The following is a 22968-nucleotide window of genomic DNA, read 5'->3' as shown; positions in this document are numbered from 1 at the left end:
TGAAAATTATACTTCAACATTGACCCTATTTATTATGTGTCTGTCAAGTTTAAGGCAATGTTTTCAGTTCCTTATATATAATTCAAATCCAATCTTTATGCTCTTTTCTCTTCCAATATAATAGGCTGAACATTCTCTGACTATCATGTCCTCCCAGTGCTGCTCAAACAGCCAGGAGATATTCTTTCCCTTTTCTGGATACAATGATCCAGAAATGTAGATTAAAATCACACTAGCTTTTGAGGGAAGATAACTTAAAATCAACTAAACCCCCAACTGATTATTCCCAAACTGGCTTTAAGTTAAATAAGAACACATAAAGAGAAAAATCCCACAGTTTAATTAAAAATTTCCCTTATGCTATTGTAAAGTGACAGATCAGAAATCTTAGTTTGGAAGATACTGACTTAAAAAAATATCACATGAACCTAGGTGCAGAGGTGCATGTCTGTAACCACAGTGACTCAGGAGGCTGAGGCAGGAGGATTACAAGTTTGAGGCCAGCCTCAGCAACTTATCAAGGCCCTAAAGCAACTCAGTGAGATCCTGTCTCAAAATTTAAAAAGGGTTGGGAATGTGGTTCAGTGGTAAAGTACCTCTGGGTTCAGTCCCCAGTAGGAAAAACAAAACAAAACAAAACAAAAAACACACTAATTATATCATCCAACGTAAAAATCAAGAAAGAATATATATGCTCAGAATCTTGACATTTGAACTTATGGTCAACTATATCAAGTACACTTCTAGAACAAGAAGAATTTACAGAGAACCTAAAATAAGAATTCTAAGCTTTGAACTTCACATTATTTAATTAGACAAGTTCTCAAATAGATAGAAAATTAAGAAAGGGATATTTTCAAGAGTAAAAAAAAATGTATGGAACTCTGAGAACTTAGGAATCTGAATTTGAATTGCAATTTTTAAACACCTGAAATTCTCTAGATTTTCACAATCTGTACAAAATATATTCCAATGAACGTCGCAAGACAAAATATTTTAGAGATATTTGAATAAAAAATGTTAGGTCTTGGTAGTTGACCAAGGGGTAATTTTCAAGTTAGTTCTGTTTTGATAGAGTTTGTCAAGTTTCCAGGAACGTACAATAGAATCAGGCAAATGTGCTCTTATTTACTCCAGGGAAAGTCTTCTAATTCATACCCTGCAGCCAGGTATATGCCTCTTAGGAGGCAGCCAGAATGAGCATAAGGTTATTTGTTTTATTTAACCAACAAGACTGTCAGTCCAGGGACTCCTGGGAGATCTCCAATATCCTTTCGGAGGCTCCAGGAGAAGCAAAAATACTGCTGATGCAAGAATCTAGGCAATGGCATCAAGTTGTACCCACAGCATTGTGTTCACTGTCACATAAGTAGAGGCTTAAAAAAACAGTCTAGTTTTATTTTAAAATTCTCTTAATAAGCCAGCAAAAGTATTCATTTTATTAAAACTTCATTTGTGATACTCATAATGGCATGCAATTTAAAGCTTATGAATTGCTTAATTCTGGAATTTTCCACCTAATATTTTCAGACCATGTGAAGCAGCAGAACACATAACATGGAAAAGGGGAACTGCTTAGATTGAATGAGAAAGAAAATAGGATTTATTCAGTTATCTTCTATTGTTATATAGTAAATAGATTTACAGAAAGAGAGAATAATGCCATTTAATGAATTTACAAATAAATCCTTAGGCTTTTTTTTCAGTTTTCTAATACTGCAAAATAAATATTGATAGATGCAATCCCTGTACACAAAGGCTGTTAAAGGCTTCAATAATCTTTGAGTCTGAAGAGGTGCTGAGACCAAAAAGTTTTAAGAACACTGAACTAAGAATATAGTGCCTTGAACAGGGTTTATTTTGGGTGTAATGAAAATGTTTGGAATAGATAAAGGTGAAGGTTGCATAACACTGCCAATGTGCTAAATGCCAGAGTATTGTATACTTTAAAATGATTAATTTATTGCACATGAATTTCACATCAATTAAAAAAATAATGTTCAAAGAAAAGGAAAATAACAGAGTACCTTGAAAACCACAAGTCAAGTCCAACTGATCTAGCACAATCCTCTTTCTAGAACAGACTAAGAGATACGTGCTATCATGAGGTGTTTCTTTCCCCTCCTAATTGAAGATTAGGTTCTTTGGGCTTCATATGAAATTTAAATATTCCAGGAGACCCTTTCCTTGAAAATAATGAAAACCATGACCAAATTTTTACAATTTGGGCTAAACCCAAGTTTAATGACCTCCATGGCATCTTGGACCAATGTAATCAAACAATCTGTCACAAGCCAACATAAGGCATATTTACCTGCCCTTTCTATGTGTCACACTGTGAAAGGCCCTAAGAACCAAAGGGTGAATAAACATCACAGGTGGTCCCTGTACTCATCAGGCTTAAAACTTAGCAGAAAAGATAAAGGTGAATCAGAAAAATGACAAATAAAAGAAAATAAGCAGTTGTGAAAAGTGTATATGAAAGAAGGGTATTTAATATCAGAAGCATGGGAAATAGGAAACTGACTTAATTCAGGACCCAGGAAGGATTCCTTGAAGACGGCTTGGACCAGCTTCACCTGAAAGCTTGTTAGATAAGCCAGATCTCAGGCTCCTTCCAGATTTACTAAAAAAAATCTACATTTTCAGGAGCTTCCCAGGTGACCTGTGACTAGAAGCATTCACAGTTCTAAAGAATCCTAGGGGTTAATTAAATAAGGGAGGAGTCTTCTGGCCCAGGTAAGAGAGAAAAGCCTTGTAGTCCCTGACAAGTAGACATGTCCAAGAAACTCAAAGGAGGCCACTGTGGCTGGAATGGAGAGGGCACCAGGAGCACAGCGCCAAAGATTCTAGGGCCAGGGATGTACTAAATTTGGTCATGAGTAACCAGAGGGTGCGGAGGGACTCTAGTCCCCTGAACTTTACCAGGCGCACCTTCCTGGCACTAAAATGCTTTCAAAACAAACACACAGTTAGATACTCATCCTTTTATAGTTGCTTCAGGGCAGATTCCTTTAATTCCAAGGAAAGAGTCAACTCTTATAGCACAAGTGGTAACAGCTCTGGTTCCTCACAATGTGAAACAAGGCAGGCTTGCAATACCTTAATATGAGCATATAAGAAATCATAATAGCTGGGTGTGGTGGTACATGCCTGTTATCCCAGAGACTCAGGAGGCTGAGGCAGGAGGCTTGCAAGTTTAAGGCTAGCTTCAGCCACTCGTGAAACCCTCAACAACTTAGCAAGACTCTGCCTCAAAATAAAAAATAAAAAATGGCTGAGGATGTAGCTCAGTGGTAAAGCACCCCTGCATTCAATCCCCAGTAACAAAAATATATGCAAATAAATAAAATAAAAAAGAAGGAAAAAATAAATCATATTAATACCTTGATGTTTCACAGGGCCCTCACTGCTAGGGAGATCTGAACACTTATGGAGGGTCATGACTGCCCTCTGGATCCTGCATACATCTTAAAGCACAGTGTATCTGAGGACCCCGATAACACATATGGGTCACAATGCCAAGGATCCTGCTGAACACTCTATTTAGTGCTTGGGAAACTTATTGGAACATGACCCAGCAAGCTCGTAAAATTCAGCAGACTGCATTGAGGCAGATGCACTAAATATATGATATCAATAAAGACCCCCACACACACCAGTGAGAGAGCAGAATCATGATGTAGGCTCAGGGTGCACAACAGAGTGCATACTTGAAGCATCTTAGTGGCAGCAGAAAGTGGTAGGAAGGGCAGGAAACATCTTGAAAAATACAAGGAAGATTGGCTCAATCTCCAGCTAATAACCCTATTTCAGTAAGTGGTTCACTCTTAAGTCAACCTGATGTAAAAGGAACCAGAGTTAAGATTTATAGCTCCTTGAGACTGTAATCTCTTATTTTCTCATCACATTAGGGACCTAGGTGTGCTGGCCAAAGTTTCCTATACCACACATTAAAAGTTAAGATGGAGGCCCAAGTTTATTTCCCCCATAGTCAAAATTCTAGATAAGTGACCAACAGTGATTTGCGTCATTTGAGCAATGCCAGAAGGCACTGACTGCTTCCTAATTCTCAGAATTAGGCTCCATCCAGCTTTACAATTCTTTCTCCAGATACTCTGGAGAGATAAACGTTCTTCCAACAAAAATAAACTTCTTTGTCTGTATAGGTTATAGAAGCTGTATATTGGCCAGCTCTTGCAACCCAAGATTAAAATGACATCAAGAATTCCATCTTTTGTTCTTTGTGATAATCATAGATGAGCAATCTATCAGCCTTAGGAGGTTAAGACTTTCCTTGCACAACTGGGACAAGTATAGCCAAAGTTATTGACATTTTACAGGAAACCATTAAAAAAAAAAGGTAAGATGATCTGAGCAACCAAGATGGATTCCAGTGAACTGAAATTCAGGGAATTCTTTTGGTTAGGGGGTCTGCTTCCACCCTTGTACCCACAAGCCATTTCAGGACTGGGAATTCTGAACTAACTTGTGGCATTCATTCAAATCCAGCCGAAGGGGCAAACACTTGGTTTAGTTGAACAAAAGCTTTGGGGCACTCTGTATATGCTGTCACCAAACTCCAAGTCTGGGACAAGGACAGCTTTATTTCCACCTTGGCTTTTTTCCTTCTGTACTCCAACTATACTGCTCACCTCACACATTATCTTGAAGCCTCTGTCCCCTGTCCCCTCTTTACTCAACTAATTTCTACTAATCCTTTAGATAACCCACCTCTCTTGACCCCAAATTAGGGACCCAGTGCCCTGCCACTATTTGTAAAAACATCTGTTTATATGGGGCTTATCTCTCCCATTCTCTCCCACAAGATGGTCTGTGAAGCAGGCCAGGCTGAGTGTCATGGGACAAATGATATGACAAACATGGGCCTGCCATCAAGGAGCTTGCCCTATAACAGAGAGGAAGAAAACGAGTCAATCCAGTGTTTCAGAGACAAAGGCCACAGTATGCATAATGCAAGGCTTGGGGGAAACACACTATACCATGTGGAAAGCCTTTGTGATAGAAATATTGGCTTGAGCAAAGGTAGAGATGGCTAAGTGGGCAACACAAGCAGCTGGTTTTTTCTGAGGCAGCAGAATTTGGAGTGGAGTGGAGACAGGCAAGTCCTGAGAGGAAGCAGCATCCAGGTCTACTCAGTGCACCCATGTCTGTCACGTGGGAAAGGGCAGACTTCAGCTTTAAGTAGGGCAAGAGAGGGGCAGAGCTCCCTTTTGGTTAAAAACACACCTCCCTCCCCATCTGCAGAAAGTCAGGCCATAAACCTTTCCCTGCTCTCTTGCCAAATTTCCCATAAACACTCCATGTAGTCTGCTCAAGGCAACCAAAGGGAGTGCAGAGCTTTTCCATGCATTCCTAATACATTTCTATGAGCCATCACAAATCAATCAGCACAAGTTGACGAGAATCCAGAGCTCATGGCAGGGCCCTGCCAGCCAAGTCTGTCTCATTCTCATTTCTTTTTCTCTTTTTCCTCTTTAGTGGCATTTGATGGAAAGTATTGTTTTTTTAATTTTTAAAAGGATTAAGTTTTAATGATGGGGATTATTGTGACCATGACTATGAACCTAAATTTCCCCCAAATTAATCTATTCCCCACAGCCAGGTCATTAACAGCAGCCTTTCTTAGGCTGTCAAATTCCCATTCGATTAGAGTTTTCACTATAATCTGAATGTATCTGGATAGACTGGGCTGGTGGTAAACATAGAAAGGTCAATAAGATGGACAGCTAGAAACTGTCAAGATAAATTTCAATCAAGTAGAGATGGAAAGAGCTAACACGTCTCATCTTACCTTGAAGAACAATAGTTGCTGTAAAAATCATGCCATGATTTTATCATATTTAATGACTTAAAACTGGTCCTCTGCCTATAAAGTATCTCAAGGCCTTCTTATCAGAGACATTAAATCCCAAGATATAAGATGGGATAAAGAGATACAGAATTGGAGATAAGAAGTAAGAGAGTAAGAAGTTTGAGAATTATAAAGGAGAGATTCTTCTCAACTCAAAAAATACTTACTGTGCACCTATGATGTGGCCAACAGACTAGCTGCTGGGGATACGCAGACAACTTGATCTCCTACCTCACAAGGGACATCAGAGTGGAGAGAAGGGGGAAAAGGGACACAGAGATAAATCTGACAAGAATAAAACTCACTGGACAAATTACTGGAATGTACACTTAAAGTAAAAGAAGCCAGAATTTTAGAACTATTTTAAATGGTGAACTAGCCTCCCAAGGAAGGTGGGTATTGGCCATAGTTTAGATCACTAATAATGTGCCCTAGGTCACATCTTGGTACAATGCAGTCCTAGGAGGGGGAAAAAAATAGAAAAAAATTCTAGTTCTGGCTTCTCCCAGGACAATGAGGCTGCCTTCAACTGCTGACTATGCTCTGCCCAGATTCTTAGGAACTGGAGCTTATAGGTACAGTCTAATAAAATGTACACTCCACAGTGATGACTGTTTATCTTAAGGAACACAATAAAATATTTAACTACCAAATAAGGAGAGAAAGATCAACCTTTCCCCTATATTTTTATACTCAAAACTTGTAAAGCTCAGTTAAAAAAAAAAGAAAAATAATTTTAATAACCACCATGGGAAAAACATCACTTAGGCTTTTGTGATTTGAAGTGGAATAGTCTCGTTTTTGGAAATTCAACAGGAAATACAACATATTAGAAGAGGAGGTCTGTTTAAAGACCAGCTCCCATTGTCTTGGTTTCAGAGCTATAATTACATGCACATGTGGCTTCAGTACAGTGAGAAAAAAATAGGACTGGGAATTGGCTGAGAACAAGGGTTCAGGTATTGAGGGTGTGGTTCAGTGGTAGTGCTCATGCTTAGCATCCACAAGGTCTTGGGTTCAATCCCTAGCATCTCCTTCCAAAAAAGAACACAGGTACAAATCCTGACTTTGAAATGGGGAACAGTATAACTTTGGGCAACTTATGTAATTCCTTGAATCTCAATGTTCTCCATAAATTAAAAACCCCAATATCTTCTTTTGGTGATTCTTGCAACAATAGAAGGCACTGGGTATCTAACGCACCTGCCACATACTAGATCTTCAATAAATGCAAAATGATTTTATTATTGGATTATTATGCTTCTCAGAAATTCTTGGGCATAAACAGTTATCCCTAATGATATTTTTTGGGGGGTGGGGTACAGGGGATTGAACTCAGGGGCACTCAACCACTAAGCCACATCCCCAGCCCTTTTTTGTATTTTATTTAGGGACAGGGTCTCATTGAGTTGCTTAGTGCTTTGTTGTTGCTGAGGTTGACTTTGAACTCTTGTTCATCCTGCCTCAGCTTCCCAAGCTGATGGGATTATAGGCATGCGTCACAGTGCCTGGCATCCCTAATTATTTTTGAACAGGGAAAATAATAACAGGAACTTTTCTCTCTGGATGACAATAATAAAGATAGCTCCATATTCTTGAGACAGCAAAGAGAGAATGCTCAGTTCATTCACCCTGAAGGAACTCTCCTAACACTTTCAGGGTGGCAAGACTACTTTCTTGGGGATTGGAGTAAGTGTCGAGGCTGAAGCAATCCGGACATTAACAGCAAGCAGAGAGCCAGCAACAGATACCAACAGAAGTTATAAAAAGTAAAGAAAGACCCCAACATGTACAGCAGAGAGCACAGTATTTCACAATATCAAAAACTCCCAGAAAATACACAAGTTATTGGTGTAAAAGGTGCTGTTTTTGAACCCTTGCTCCATGCCAGACACTGGGCATGCACTTTGCACACATAAATTCAATCTTCACAGTGTGACCTTGACTTATTATGTTCTTATTATGAGGTCTTATTATGTTCTATTATGAGGTCTTATTATGCTCCCTACTTTATACACGAACAGCAGGTGGTTTACAGAAGGTCTCAAGTGATTTACAGAAGGTCTCCTCAGTTTAAAGGTTGATAGCAATCATCTATGTTGAGAGCTCATGACTGAACTCCTCCTGGTTTTCTTCACTCCTCAAACCTACCACCCCGCTACCCCACCACCCCAATAAAACAGAACAACACCTCCCTTCTTCCCCATCGGCAAGCTGAGTCAAAAACCCAGAAGTCATCCTTGATTCCTCCAACATACCACATCTAGGCAATCAGTTAATCCCGTTGCCCCTGCCTTCAAAAATTAATCTCAACTTTGACCACTTCTCAGTATTTCCACCATTATCATCCTAGGCCAGGCCCCAGTGTCCCATCAACTTCCCTACTGCAATGGCCTCCCGGCTGATCTCCCCAATTCTGCTCTTGTCCCTAGTTGGCCCATTTAGCAGACAGCAACAGAGAATCCCCTTGAAAGACTCTCAACAATGACTAAGGTTAACACACACACACACACACAAAAAAAAAACAAGACAAACAAAAACCCAGATCATATCACTCAATCCCTCAGCACCCTCCAATGGTTTTCCACCACAATTAGAATGAAATTCAAACTTCTTCCTTGGCTCCTAAAACCCTAACTGGTTTGGTTCCTGCTGAGCTCTCTCAACTCAACTCGTATCATATTGACCTTCCAATTATTCCATGAATAAGCCAAGCATGTTTCCATACCAGGCAGATTCCTTGCTTAGGGTCTTTGTACTTGCTGTTGCTCTTCATGGGAGAACCTTTGACTACCCTTCACATGGTTTGCTCTCTCACTTCATTCCAGGTAGCATCCTTAAAGTCACCTCTGTGAAGAGGACTTCACTGACCACTTGCTCTAACACAATCCCTTGCCTACTCCCAACTCTAACCACTTACTCTAACCCAGAACACTTAACATTCCCTGAAATGTTCTTTTTAATATTTTTTTTTTAGTTCTCGGCGGACACAACATCTTTGTTGGTATGTGGTGCTGAGGATCGAACCCGGGCCGCACGCATGCCAGGCAAGCGCGCTACCGCTTGAGCCACATCCCCAGCCCAAGAAATGTTCTTTTTAAGACAGCCTATATTTTTATGCCATAGCTTTAAAAAAAAAAAACATCATATTCATGAATCATAAATACAGAGTAAATGCATAATGAATACTTGTGAATTATCTTTCTCCTCAATTAAAATTTAAGCTTCAGAATTGTAAGGACTTTGTCTTGATCTTTGCAGTATCCCAGTTCCCAAAACGGCTTTGGCAAATGACAGACATCCCATTCCTTGAAGAAGGAATAAGTGAAAGATCTAGCAGATCTACAAACACCAGGCTAACTCCCAACTTACAGGCAAAAAACAAACAAACAAACAATAAAAACAAAAAAACCTAATGAGCCATCTGAACTTGTTTCAGTATTTCAAGGTCTACCATTACCCAGAGATAGATCATGCTCCTGAGACTCTACTTTATATCATCTCCTTCCAGATGCCCTGGAGCTACATGATAGCAGGCTTGGTCTTTCAAAAGATGAGGTAATATGAGCCTGGGCTTTGGGTACCAGGAGAATTCTGCATCTTAGGTTCCCCTCAGGGCTTACAAAACTCGCACCAAACAAGATCACTTTCCTTGGGCACAGTGAGCCACTGGATCAATTTCTACAAATTCCTCCATGCTAAGGCTGTAGGGAAGAATCCAAAGACAAAACGGGTTTTCTGTGCACCCCAGTTCTATCCCAAGGAGCCACAGAGATGATGCAGACCCCAAAGGCACAGATGTTTAAAAACACATTCATTTAATCCACTCTGACAGTGAGAAGGGTTTGTTTGGGGCTGACAATACAAGGCCGGCTGTAGTCAGTCTTGCAGACCCTGCAGGTGTTTTCAGTTAAATGTGATAATCAAATTAGTTACACAGCATGGCTCACTCTGAATGGCAAACCCTGCTTCCTGGGTGATCCCTATGACTTTCTCCCACACTAAGTGCAAAGAGCAAAGAGTCAGCCTGATTGCAAAAGTTAAAGCAAAGGCTGTAAGTGAAGGTGTTTACAGATACTTCTGGAGGATAAAAACAGAGAAGTTGCAAGGTGGGAGGCCTCTGCTCTAGCAGTCTGCAAAGCAGGACATGCTTACCTCAAGGTATATGGGGATCAAGAAAATGGTTTCTTTCTGTAGGCCTACGCCATCTAACTTGTTCTGTTGTCCAACTAGATAGGTCCCTGATGCCCTCCCAGCCTTTGCTGTTTCCAAATTGACTTCCACTCAGATGTGTACATTTCTTAGTACAGGTTGAGGATCTGAAATCTTTGGAATGTTAAGCTTCAAATTTCCAACTTGGGGAGATTTGTGGATATTTGTATGTACATAATGAGATATCTTGGAGATGGGCCCCTAGGCTAAATATTAAATTACGTTTCACATACACCTTATACACAGAGCCTAAAGGTAATTTTATACCAATGAGATTGCATTTTGACTGTGACCTGTCACATGAGGCCAGATGTGCAATTGCCATTTATGGTGTTATGCATGGCAGGAGGGTGGTGGCAGAGGACAACTTAGCTGCTCAGCTCATGGCAGCTGGAGAGCAGAGAATGAAAAAGGAAGGGGTGGACTGATACAGTATAGACCATGCTGCAATGACCTACCTACATCAGCCAGGCCCCACTAGCCTATAGTTACCACTCGATAGTCCATTCAAATTATTAATCCACCAAATGGATTAGTCTACTGATGAGGTTACAGCTCTCATAATCTAATCATTCCACCTCTGAACATTTCTGCATTGCCTAACACATGAGCTCTTTGAGGGACATTTTTAGATCCAAACCATAACAACTCCCAACAAAGGAGAGAAACTATTCTGTGAATTGGTTATGCAAAAACCAACGAAAATATTAAACCTGTGATAAATTGATAACCTCTGAGTCTTTCCCAAAATTGTTCTTGCCCAATTCAGCTAGAAATTGCCTTTGAGTTTTTGCATTTGCAGAGCCTGTACAGGAGATTATGTTCATGACTGCAAGACTGGTTCTTAGACACAAAAATGCCATGCCTCCACAACCACCTGTTCCACTAGTCAGCCTTCAAAAAAGCACTTATGAACTCAAAGAGTGCAGATGCTAAGAAAGTTTCTAAAGTTGCTTTTCCAGTTCCTAAGCAAATCAAACCCACCTGTTCCTGTTTGTTTTTGCCCCAGTCCTACATAGAGCCAGCTTTTACTTATTGATGTTAATGGTGTGTAAGTGGTGGTGGTGGTGGGGGTGGTTGTTCAATTATCCATGATAAGTAGCAACACAATCCTGCAAAGTTTTCTCTAAATCAAAATTCTGTATCTGATGCCCTTTCTTCCCAATGATTGCTAAAAAAATTAAAGATGTAGTCTGAAATAGCAAACTAAAGACAGGCTGAAGAAAATAATATCCTAGCACTATCAACTGTCCATAGCTGAGGGAATGAGAGGAAGAAACCAAAGTCAAAATACTATCAAAAAGACCCAAATGGGAATTTAAACCCAGCCAAGGATAGGATGTGGTGAGGCAAGAAAGATGCCTGTATGGAAATTCAGGGAGACTCTCACTCTCAAATTTGTTGCAGGTTACTGTTTCCTTGATTCTGCTCCTGTGTGTCAGTCTCTCTTGCTCACCTAGGTCCAGCCCTGCTAACCCATCACCTTGGAATCCAAACTGACTACATCTGTACTTCTTTCTTTCTTATTTTTTAGTGTTGAAGATGGAACCCAGGGCCTCATGCTTACTAGGTAAGTGTTCTACCCTTGAGCTACACTCACAGCCCTAAACTTCATTTTTATTGAGCTACTATAACATTGTTGGCTGAGTAACTCAGGAACTTAACCTCTGTTAAGATTTTTCTTTCTTCACTAGCTAGCTTGCTGGTTTTGTTTTCTTCCATCTTCCTGTCATTCGCAGATGGTACAATACAGTAGTTTTGGTTCACTTCAATGGTGGTAAAACATATGAGAAAGCATGCAAAGACTGACTGCCTTGTGGACAGCAGCAGAGGCCAGAGGCGATCAGGGGCTTAAGCACATTCCTGGAAAGCAGGGTTGGGAGACATGCTCAGCTTGCACCCAGAGAAACAGGAGCCCAGGCACCAACAATGGGAGTTCCTTCTCTCTTTATTGAGAGGCTACAGAGCAGCAAGTGGTTCTAATCTTCAAGCCCCCTAGGTGGTCCAGATGGCTACACACACTAAGTCAAGGAGACTTTTCATTGATTGCACAGTTCACTTTTCGAAATTCCTCATCCTACCCAGAAATTTCAGACTAATCTACAGAGACTTCTACAAAGATACCAGCAGGGCCTCAGCATCTTTGCAAGTCAGAAAAAGTGGCACTGTATAGCCATGGTGACTGTTTAGACAGGAACCCCATCATCTGCAATGGAGAGTTGTGTCTGCTGCTGCTGGGCGCCTGGGGAACTAGGGCTTCTTTAGGGAGGCCTTTGGCAGAGGTTTAAGAGCCTCCACATTTTAGAATAAACAGGATCTGCTAAAGCCCCAGCAAGGACAACAAGAAGGTCAGGAGCCGAGGTGTTTCTATGTCAGATCTCTCTGGGTGGTTCAATACCAGCCCTGTGAATCAAATTCTATGAAGAGATTGGTCCCTTTGGTTCCTTGGTTCTTTTTCTTCCCTGATATTCTAGGCCTTCAGCCAAAATGTTCTACTTCTTGGCTTGGAATGCATTCCATCCACCTCCACTCTAACCCCTGTAGCCTAGCTAACCTGCTTACATCTTTTACAATTCAAGTTAAATGGCAATTAACGACTCCTACATACTTTACGCATTCAAAGAGCTCAGGGCACTGCCTGGGAGAAAGGCAGTGCCCTCCCAAGTATTTTGTCTCTAAATCTAGCTGTCAGGCCAAAATGAAAAGTATGTTAGGTATATAAACAGATTCAGTCATTGTGGAGAATAATTTGGCAATATCAAGAAAAACAGAAGCTGTGTACATCCTTGTAATTCCATTTCTAGGAATGTATCTTACCAAATCTCACACATGCACGGAGGGATGTTTACAAGGATGTTCACTATAGCATTGTCTGTAATGGCAGAAAAATGAAACAACTCTATGTGTTCGTCAGTGGGGAAAGGGATTAAATAATGTTGGCATACTTACACAGCACTTAAAGGAATGAGCTAGCAGTTATCTCGAAAAGATAAAATTGAGTGAAAAACACAAGCTGATAAAGCACACCCCAACACCATTAGTGGAAATTATGACATACATAAATATGAGATGACCTCTGCTTGGACACACACACAAAATATCAGTTTTAAAGTATCAAAACAGTTAAAAAGTCATGTTAATACTTTCCACTGGAAGGCAACAGGAATGACAGGAGGGTGAGGATACCAAAGAGGATTTCAATGTCAACATCAGGGGAGAGAGCAAATATGATAAATGTTAACTGTCATATAAATATTCATACATGCACAAATGTATATGAAAAATTAGAGAAAAACATACGAATATGTTTATACATGTGTGTATAAATGTATCTCAAATTATTTTTTGTATATTTTGCCTTTTTTTTTTCCAAAATGAAAAGGAAAGGAATAGAAGAGGGAGGACAAGTTTTGAGACATCAGATGTATTCCTTCACACTGCGTTGAGGAAGTTTAAAAAGCTCTATGTCAGGGAAGACAGAGAAGGATGATAGGGAAAAGAAAACAGTTTGAAAAATACAGTCAACAACTTAGTGAGGTTCTAAGCAACTGAGATGTTGTCTCAAAATTAAAAAAAATAAATAAAAAGGGCTGGGGATGTGAACCTGGGTTCAATCCCCAGTACCCCCCAAATAGATAAAAACAAAAATAAAGATAAAATTTAAAAATAAAATCAATAATAACTTTGAAGATGTATCTTTGGTCAACATTATCCATAGTAGTATGGCCCAGACTTCTATATAAACAGAAATCACTTGGAAGCTTATAAATAACAGAGATCCTTGCTGTTCCTCTCACCCCCAACCCCCAATTACGATTCAGGAAATCTTGAATAGGCCCATTCTTCTTTCTATTTAAAAAGCAAACATCCCTAGTATAGTAGTCTAGCTTTTGTTAAATGTATAGAGAAATATTTTTAAAAAACTCAAAGTAAGTTAAAATTGCAGTTTTAACCTAAAAATCTATTCTCTTGCTCATGTATGGCTAGCCAATAGTGATTCTTCAAAGAAACATTTATATTTTTTTTTTTTTTTTTAAAAAAAACAATACTTTATTATAATTTTTTAATCACAGAACTCCAGTCTAAAACATTAGACACACATGCCCACACACTGACCTCTGGTATTTTCATACCCCTCAAAATTTGGCCAATGAGTTATGCCTCAGGAATTTTCCAGATCAAGCCCATACACCAACTTAGAATAAAAGAAAATGTCTTCTGGTTTTACCCACACTTCCAAAGTGCTAGGCAGCTACAAGGTTTGCTGAAAGTCACTTTTGACGAGTTAGAATAACAGCACCAGGCAGGGTTCTGGGTGTTACAATCTTCAAGCGGGGATCCTGCAGGCTCTTTCACTGTTTTGTCTTGTCACTCCCGCCTTACACGTGTCAATAAAAAATGTATCTTCTGGTCAGAATCACAATGGGAAGCGAGCGTTTCAGCTGAGTAGTAATGCTACTTAAGTTAGGAGCCTGTAACTGAGAGATACAATCTCAAAGGTTAAAAGTCAAAAATAATTATTATTTCAAGGTAAGGACATAAATTACTTGGCTGGCTAGGAAAATGCTTGATAATTCAATGTGTATTTTTGCTTCATCTTGAATTTCAAGACAAAAATCAGGTAACCTGTATCTCCCACTCAGTTCACAGAGCACCCTCTGGTCCCCCTCAGCGTGGAGAAATGGAGCCTAGAAGTTGTCGCACCTGTAGCTTGGATTACTTGGTGCTCAGGCAAGGTGCACAAGGCAAAACCTGATTTAGACCAACTATTTCTTTCAATATGATGCTATGAAGATGAAGGCCCTCACTTCAAAAAAGGGAGGAGAACAAAGGAGCTGGGACAAGCTGAGGACCACCACACTAACAGACTGACGACATGCGGGAATGAGAATGTTGAAGCTAGCAATCTTTTGAAATATCACTATCACCTTCAAACCTCTGCTTTTCTAATCAGGAAATTGGGAGTGGGAGAATCTTGGCCTGAATTGCCCACCAACACATTCTCCTTAACAGAAGTGAAGGTATTTTAGGCTATGAAAAGCATTTCAAGACATCTGTTTTCAGGGATGAACCACAGCCACAAAAATACTTTTCAGAGTTGGTTTACTCTAAAGTCTATCTCAAGAACAAGGGCAGTCAGCTCTCGCAAGGTACTGAGACGTGTTCTGGCAAAAATATTTTTGTTTTCCTAAAGTTATATATGCTGTCTTCAAGTTCAACTATAATATATATATATATATATCTGTTCTTTTTTTTGTCAGCAAAAAAAGGGATTTTTTAAATCCAAAATTAATAATATCTGTGTAGAATGAAGGCAGAATTTTGGTTGTTGTTTATAATTTAGAACATAGATGAAATCACAAGGTCCGCAAAATTCTCTGCATTCACAGCTTTCAGAATCCTTTTCTCCTTTCACATGAACTCATCTGAATCATTGCCATCCTGATTTGAAGACATGTTCTCAACCTTCATTAGTGATGAATAGCTCCTAAGTTCATCCATCTCCCTCTTCTTTTTCATTTCTTCTTTTTCTCTCCTTTTCATTTCCTGAATTTGGGCTTTTTTCTCATTTCTTTCTTCCCGGTCTCTGCTTTCCTTCTCTGCAGCTAGGTCTGGAAACCGCTCCAATTTGGTCTTTTCTAATCGGTTCAGTATCTCATTCACTTTTTTCTCCACCGTCATAATTTTTACATCCTTCTGCCTGTGAAAGCCTATCTGCCCCACATCCATGTCAGCTGTTTTCTTCAGGTTAGACCACGGCGTATATACCACATTTACGTTGTTCATCTTGCAGCCTTGAATGCTATTGGCCTTCACAAGGTGGGCACAGTCCATCAGCACTTCCTTTGGAATGTCTTCTATTTTCTCTCCCTTATGTAATCGAAGGTATACGTGAGCTGAAGAGAGTTTGTCCACATGAAACCAAATATCTTCAGGCCAGCCATACTTTATCAGATCTTCATTTTCATATTTATCCTTTCCCATGTAAATAGTGTAAGCAGATGAATTAACGCTGCTGCTAGTGAAGTAGAACACCATGATCCCGACGGCCGTGCGACTACCCCAGAACCCAGCAGCAGGACTCAGAAACATTTATATTTTGATGATAACAAATTCAAATCATCGTATACAATGTTTACTTAGATAGCACTAACACTGTAAAGTGTTGTCCTTGTTATAGAGCAATAATTTTTATGTACAACTGAAATGCTAAAGGCAGACGCATAAAAATTATGACAACTCTTATTCTAGGTAACAACTAAATAGAACAATTCTAGTGTTATAGTTTAAATGATAACCTTTTAACTTCCTGCCTTCTCACACAGTCAGGCTCCTCTCCAGTTCCCACAACTGCACCCTACACTGGGCTGTGGTTTACCTGTGGACATGCCCAGTCTCCTCTCTGGGCTGTGAGTTACTGCCTCCTAACAGGGAAGGTCTTGTGCTCATTGTGTCTGGCATTGTGCATCTGGCATGAGTAGGAAATCTAGTAGCTGTTGAATAAGTTAGCACATCTCAACGGGTCTTAGCTCTAAGACATCCAGTGAAAAAGAAGTCTCTAGCATAGGAGTTTGGGCAGACATATTCTCTCAAGGGTCAATGGTAAATATTTAGTCTTTTGCAACTTTTTCACCTGCCCATTGCAGCTGAGAGCAGTTCTGTTTCAATAAAGTTTTATGAACACCAAAATCTAATCTGAATTCTATGTAATTTTCATGTGCCATGAAATATTTCTCTTGTTTTTTTTTTCTTTTCAATTACTTTGAAATGTAAAAGACAAAAACTCTTCATGGGTCATACAAAAACTAGCAGCAGGTCTCACTGCTCAGCAGATCTGGACCAAAAGGTAGATGAAAAAAATCACAGGATACCAGACAAACTAGGATATACTGAGAAGAAGAAAAAGAGAAAAGCAAGATCTAAGATGGATAAAAAGACCCTCATAGTACCTGCAAATAAGATAAAAAGAAACAATGCAGAAACAAGCAGCAAGTCTCCTTATTCTTCTGTTTTTTTAAACTAGTTCTATATAAGGATGAAGCTCACATTTAATTATAGCTATGGAAGTCAGTAAAATAAATTGATTTAGTTACAAGAAATTAGTATTACTATTTAAAGTAAGAAACAATCAATTGAACAAAACCAAACACAAAAACTCTTTCAACTTATAAAGTTTTACCATTTCCAGTATTTTCATTCCTGGTGTCTGCTGCCCAGTCTCTGTGCGGGGATGCAAATGAGCAGAGAAACAGACAAGACAGACCAAAGCAGACAAAAGGGATTCTGTCTCAGAATAACGAGGATTGACTGTCCTGTCCTGTCCCACCCAGACCTGCTGCATAACATCCTAGATGTCTCAGGGGTTCCGAGTCAGAGACTGCTCCTCTCATTAAAAATAATTATATCTTTTTAAATAGCACACATGGTTATTATATAAAAATTCAAAAATAAAGAAGCCAAGAGAAGAAAACCCAAAGTTTGGATATCAGTGGCTACCTTGTAGACTGTTTTCCTTGACTGCATTGTGTGTGTGTGTACATAGTTCTTTTAAAAAATAAAAAAAGAATCCCTTTCATTTTGTAGATGAAGAGAGTGAAGGCCTTATAAGCTGTGCATAAAATGAGTTTGTAAACATGCAGGATAAGAACCTCTGCATGTTAGGCCAATGTTCTCCCCTGCAGCCCCCTGATAGAAATAAATAATTAGCAATTTGGCTAAGTCCATAGCAGGGCTAAAGGAATTAATACACGTTGAAATGAATGAGGATGCCAGACAGATGGTACCATGTCTTTATCTCACTTAACTCTGTCCAAGCCAGCTAAGTGAGAGGCTCCTGGTGATGGATGACACTGGAGAGCATAGTTTTCCATAGGCAGTCAAATCACAAAGAACACAGGGGTATGAGGAGGTCCTTTTAACATGTAGACTTTTTGCTATGGAAAGTGCTTCACTTGGACTTTTATTTGTGTCATCTCTTAATATAAGGCACCATCCTGGGTCCTTCATGGACTAGTTTATTAGGAATTCAGTTTTGGATTGCCCTACCTGCTAAAGGGAACATCTGAAGTGGCAGAAAGCATCAAGACATACAAGGGTGGCCTTAAGTTTCAGTTGAGTAAGATCAGACTCAACCATGAGTCAAATAATTTCTAATGTGCCTACTCATGTCAGGAATCACATTACATTAATGCCACGACAAGGAAAGGATAATCTATATTTTTTTGCCACTGTTCTTTTCTTCATTAATCATCTGGCTAGGGCCAGGGAGAATGACACTGTAAGTTAGGCTGTGACAGAGAAAGGGAGCCTCATAATTAGGTAGCATGTAAAGCAGTTTATGTGACAGTTCTAAGTAAGAAGGAAAGTATAGTTTTTAAAGTATCAAAATAACAATACAGAGGATGAGAAAATATGACTAGCCAGTTGGACTAAGAGGTATGGAAAATCCCCATTTTCCTGGTGACTTAAGGAAACATGTTTAATTATGCCCAGTTTTGCGGGGCTGGTGAACCAAGCTAGCACCTTCACTCCAACAAACACTACTGCAAATGAATCTGGATCCAGAGCATATCCAAAGACATGCAGTGAGAGGAGTGAAGTACCAGCTCATGCAAAAACAGAATCGAGCATTCTGGGGAATGAAGCTGTGTAACCAGGTATTAGAGAAACATCTGAATGCTTATGTTTGTTGTGTTATATTTTTTATTATTATGGCCCTATTTTCTATAAGAAGCTTTCCTAAAATGAAGACTTCTGGGAGGAATTTTTTTTTCTTTTTGGAAAAATAAACAAAAATAAGTTAGCTGTGGTTATGGCTCAGGGGTAGATCCACTTGCATAGCCACATAATGGTGTATAACAAGGTTATCAGGCACATACAAGATCCCCCGTAAAGTTAATATTTGTGCCAAAGCCTGAAGCTTCTAATGTGAAACAGGATTCTTTATGGCTGCATTTAAGCAAACATGAATATTGTGAATACCTGTCTAGAATCCTTTGAATAATGGCATCCAATTTTTCCTTAGACAATTTCTAACTGGGTGCCTTTCTCCCATTACATAAGGTCCTATCAAGAAAAGTTAAGTATTCCACCACTTCCTGGCATTACCCAAGAAAGGCCATGACAACTCTAAACTAGGAATGTTAACCTGCACTGGAGTCACATGAGGACCTAAGGGGTTGGAGCTGAGACACTGCAAAGGTAGGACATCATGAATTGCCTGGATAACTTCCGCTCTTTCATTCACTTATTGAACAAATAATTTCTGAGTGTCTCCTACTATGTAGTCTAGAAAGGGAAATGGGATTGGAAAAGTTCTTTTCTTTCTTTTTTTCTTTTCTTCTTTTTGTTTTCTTTTTCTTCAGTATGGGGATTGAACCCCAGAGATGCTCAACAACTGAGCCACATCCCCAGTCCTTTTTGATATATTTTATTTAAAGACAGGGTCTCAGTTGAGTTGCTTAGTGCTTGCTAAATTGTTGAGGTTGGCTTTGAACTTGTAACCCTCCTGCCTTAGCCTCCTGAGCTGCTGGGATTACAGGCATGGGCCACTGCCCCAGGCCTGGGAAAGGTTCTTTACAGTTCTTTTTTTTTTTTTTTTCTTTCTTTCTGTCTCTCTCTCTTTGGTGGGGAATGGGTACTGAGAATTGAACCCAGGAGCATTCTGTTACTGAGCTACATCCCTGGCCTTTTAATTTTTTTATTTTGAGACAAGGTCTCACTAAGTTGCATAGAGCCTTGCTAAATTGCTGAGGCTGGCCTGGAATTTGCCATGCTCCTGCCTCATCCTCCTGAGTTCCTGGGATTACAGGTGTGTATCACCACATCTGGCTGTTTTCTTGGTTTTTAAAGGATTGCAGAAATTTCCACATGTTTATGTGCTGGTGGAAAAGAGTCAATAGAGAGAGAAGAGTTAATTATATAGAGGGAAGACTCTATAGAAAAGGGGAAACCGCTGGAGCCAAATCCTATGGATGCAGCTGGGAATCGATTGGCTCTAGAGCCCCAGGAAGGGAGGCAGAGACCTTCCTACCTGCCTTCAGGTAGGAACACTACCTGTTCCTCTACCACAGAAGAGGGGTGGTAGAAACATAGGTATAAGTTTGTGGATATTGGTGGAAGTTGCTCATAGAAGTCCTCTTTCAATGGGAACAGAGAGCAACAGAATGAGCAACAGAAGAGGCAATAGCCTAGGAAAATGCTGTAGGATGCCAGGCCCCAGGAGGATACTTGGGGTTACTTTGCAATGTCTGAAGGTTCAACTTTCAATTATGCGATTGACCTAGAAACTATCTGATAAATTTCCTTCTTTTAATTAGCCATAGTTAACATCTGTTGCTTACAACCAAAAACTAATATACCAACTCTTTTTTTGAGGCCTAGGGTAGGTATCTCATTTTCTCACTGAAGGTCTGACTTTAATAAAATTATTTTATTCAACCCAATGTTCTGCTCCATCAAGTGCAGAATATCTTGCAAAATACTATCACACCAATCATATTGGGTTCCTCTACAATTTAATGAATAGAATCCAGAAAAAAATGACTTATAGTTAATAATACCAAATTGGAAACACTAAATCAGGATGGTGAACTGCCTAAAAAAAAATATTCCTGTACATGTGAGAAAGCAGAAAGGACTGATAACCACAGTTCACACACCTAAACCCTTTTTTTTAAGAGAGAGAGAGAGAGAGAGAGAGAGAGAGAGAGAGAGAGAGAGAATTTTTTAATATTTATGTTTTAGTTTTCGGCGGACACAACATCTTTGTTGGTATGTGGTGCTGAGGATCGAACCCGGGCCACATGCATGCCAGGCGAGCGCACTACTGCTTGAGCCACATCCCTAGCCCCTAAACCTTTCTCAAACCCTTTTATGAGTTAAACTGCAAAAGAGACAAAGTATCTAGCAAAACAGAATGATGTTGAATATATGCACAACCTTCCTTACAATGTAGATTGCTACTTCATTACAAATTTCAGTGATTCAGGAAGGAAATCCACATGAAGACCATACTCGTGGATAAACTGGGAGGCAGGGGCAGTTTTTACAGTGGATGGTAATGTTTAATCCAAGAATGCATCTGAGAGGACACGAAACTGAGACACACAGAAGGAAAGTCAGAGTCCCTCATGAAGAGAAGCATTTCAAAGATCACAAAGATGAGTGGAAATTTCCAGACCATGCAGACTAAGATAAGTCTTCAAGATATAACGTGTTGTCCCCCTTCAGGAAATTAGGAATTATTAAACTGCATCAAAGACAGCTGCTTCTGAGATGAAATCAGCCTTGCAACACCAAGCAGCAGGAGGGTAAGGGGGAAGGGAAATACAAGGAATACAAGGGGGGCAGGGAAGGGGAGGAAGAGCTGCCTCCTGTGGAAGTCAGCCCCTCTCAGCTTACAGGTGCTCTGCTCCACCTGGCATTGAATCATGGTGAGCCCTGAATCCTCACAGAGAAGTGTGAGGCTTGGTGTAAGGTGGGACCTGAAACCAGATATGAACAGCTGGCCCTGTGCTGGCTCATGTTTTGCTAGGAAGGGTGAGATGCTCAGCCCTTGGACCAAATGCACACAAACAGCCAAGAAAACAATAGCAAAACAAAAATAAATGGGGTGGGTGGAGAAAGGCAGAGAAAGAGAGAGAGAGAGAGAGAGAGAGAGAGAGAGACAGACAGACAGACAGAAGGGGAGAGGGGGGAATCTTCCAAGCAGAAGGAAGCTGTATGTGTGTGTGTGTGTGCGCGCATGTGCACTGTTTTCAGCACACAGCCCTAAAGGTTTTTCTTAACTGTGAAGGAGCCCCATCCAGTCAGCAGAATGGCTCCTTTTAGTTTAATTCTCAAACAAATTACTAAAGTTAACATTGACAGAGGAGTAGACTTCATGCTAGATACTCTTCAGAAAAGAATTTAATGTGGATTTAATTAATTGTCACAACTCTAAAAGGATAGGTCCTATTATTGCCTTACTTTAGGTTTCCCCTAAAGAAGAGACTGAAATATGTGAAGGCTTTCAGATACTACTTTATGAGGAGATTCTCAGGAGGAACGAGAGAAGATAGCTACCACCTTGTTCAAGAACTAACATTCAATCCTCTTGGATCCATCGTCAAAGAGAGCCACTTCAGATCCCCAACTCCATCTCCCACTGGCCAAAGGCTTTCCCTCTGGAACGCTTTAACATCCTTGGCTTCCAGGCTATAGGCGTTTGGATGCCATCCGTGTGTCATGCCTCTGAGGGTTGAGGGTAAGGGCTAAGAAGCATGGGGCACATGGTGTGGGCAGGACGCTACCAGCTAGCAGGCTGCACAAACTGAGCTAGAAGACACAGAGAAATGGTCACTGCCGTGGTGACTACAATACAGACAGGAGAAGCAAGAGAAGCTGGTGAGTTAATTTAAAAGTTTCTAATACAATTTTTATCACCTCTGTGTTCAGATAAGGAAACTTGGGAATAGAGAAGTAATTCATGCAAATTTATAGGAGAAACAAAATGAAATCAGGCAGTCTGGCTGCAGAATGTTCTCTCTTAACCACTGTGCTCTCAGCCTGGAAAGATGCATTTCAAGTACCTGGAAATCTGCCCTGCCACACTGGAGCCACAACTGTTGTGAAGAATTGGTGAAAAATCAGTCAGTGTAAGAAAATAAGTGTGGTTAATAATGCTCACTGCATAATGAAAAGGCAAGAAAGGACTCCAGTGTCTAAAAAGAGAGACTACTGACCCTGCTTCCTTGGCCAATGCATGAGAGGAACATGGCCATGGTTTGCAAAGTGTTGGTAAAGTGGAAACTAAGGTATGGTCACATTTGTTGATACTCTTGCTCTTATAATACCCCTAAAATAAAAAGGGGTGGCAACTAAAAATGGAAAAGAGAGAA

At 40.0% G+C, this 22968-nt stretch overlaps 2 protein-coding genes across 6 annotated transcripts in view; both read right to left on the bottom strand.

Moving 5' to 3' along the window:
- Positions 1-22968, bottom strand: part of Arhgap26 (Rho GTPase activating protein 26) — a 416502-nt gene that overhangs the window by 118491 nt on the left and 275043 nt on the right. The window lies entirely within an intron of this gene.
- Positions 14133-16167, bottom strand: LOC144255894 (coiled-coil domain-containing protein 25). 2 transcript variants are annotated; one of them, XM_077800960.1, is made up of 2 exons: positions 16011-16097; positions 14133-15958 (listed from the first exon to the last, which is right to left on the bottom strand). In XM_077800960.1, exon 2 carries the CDS (start codon positions 15920-15922, stop codon positions 15500-15502), a length of 423 nt encoding a protein of 140 aa, XP_077657086.1. In that variant the 5' UTR covers positions 15923-15958; positions 16011-16097; the 3' UTR covers positions 14133-15499. The 2 variants fall into 2 exon arrangements, with proteins under 2 accessions (XP_077657086.1, XP_077657084.1); XM_077800958.1 differs by having other exon boundaries at positions 14133-16167.

The sequence above is a fragment of the Urocitellus parryii genome, chromosome 1, assembly GCF_045843805.1.
Source record: "Urocitellus parryii isolate mUroPar1 chromosome 1, mUroPar1.hap1, whole genome shotgun sequence".
Taxonomy (NCBI): Eukaryota; Metazoa; Chordata; class Mammalia; order Rodentia; family Sciuridae; genus Urocitellus; species Urocitellus parryii.
Note: the sequence above shows the minus strand (reverse complement) of the source record. Positions and strands in the feature narration are given on the sequence as shown.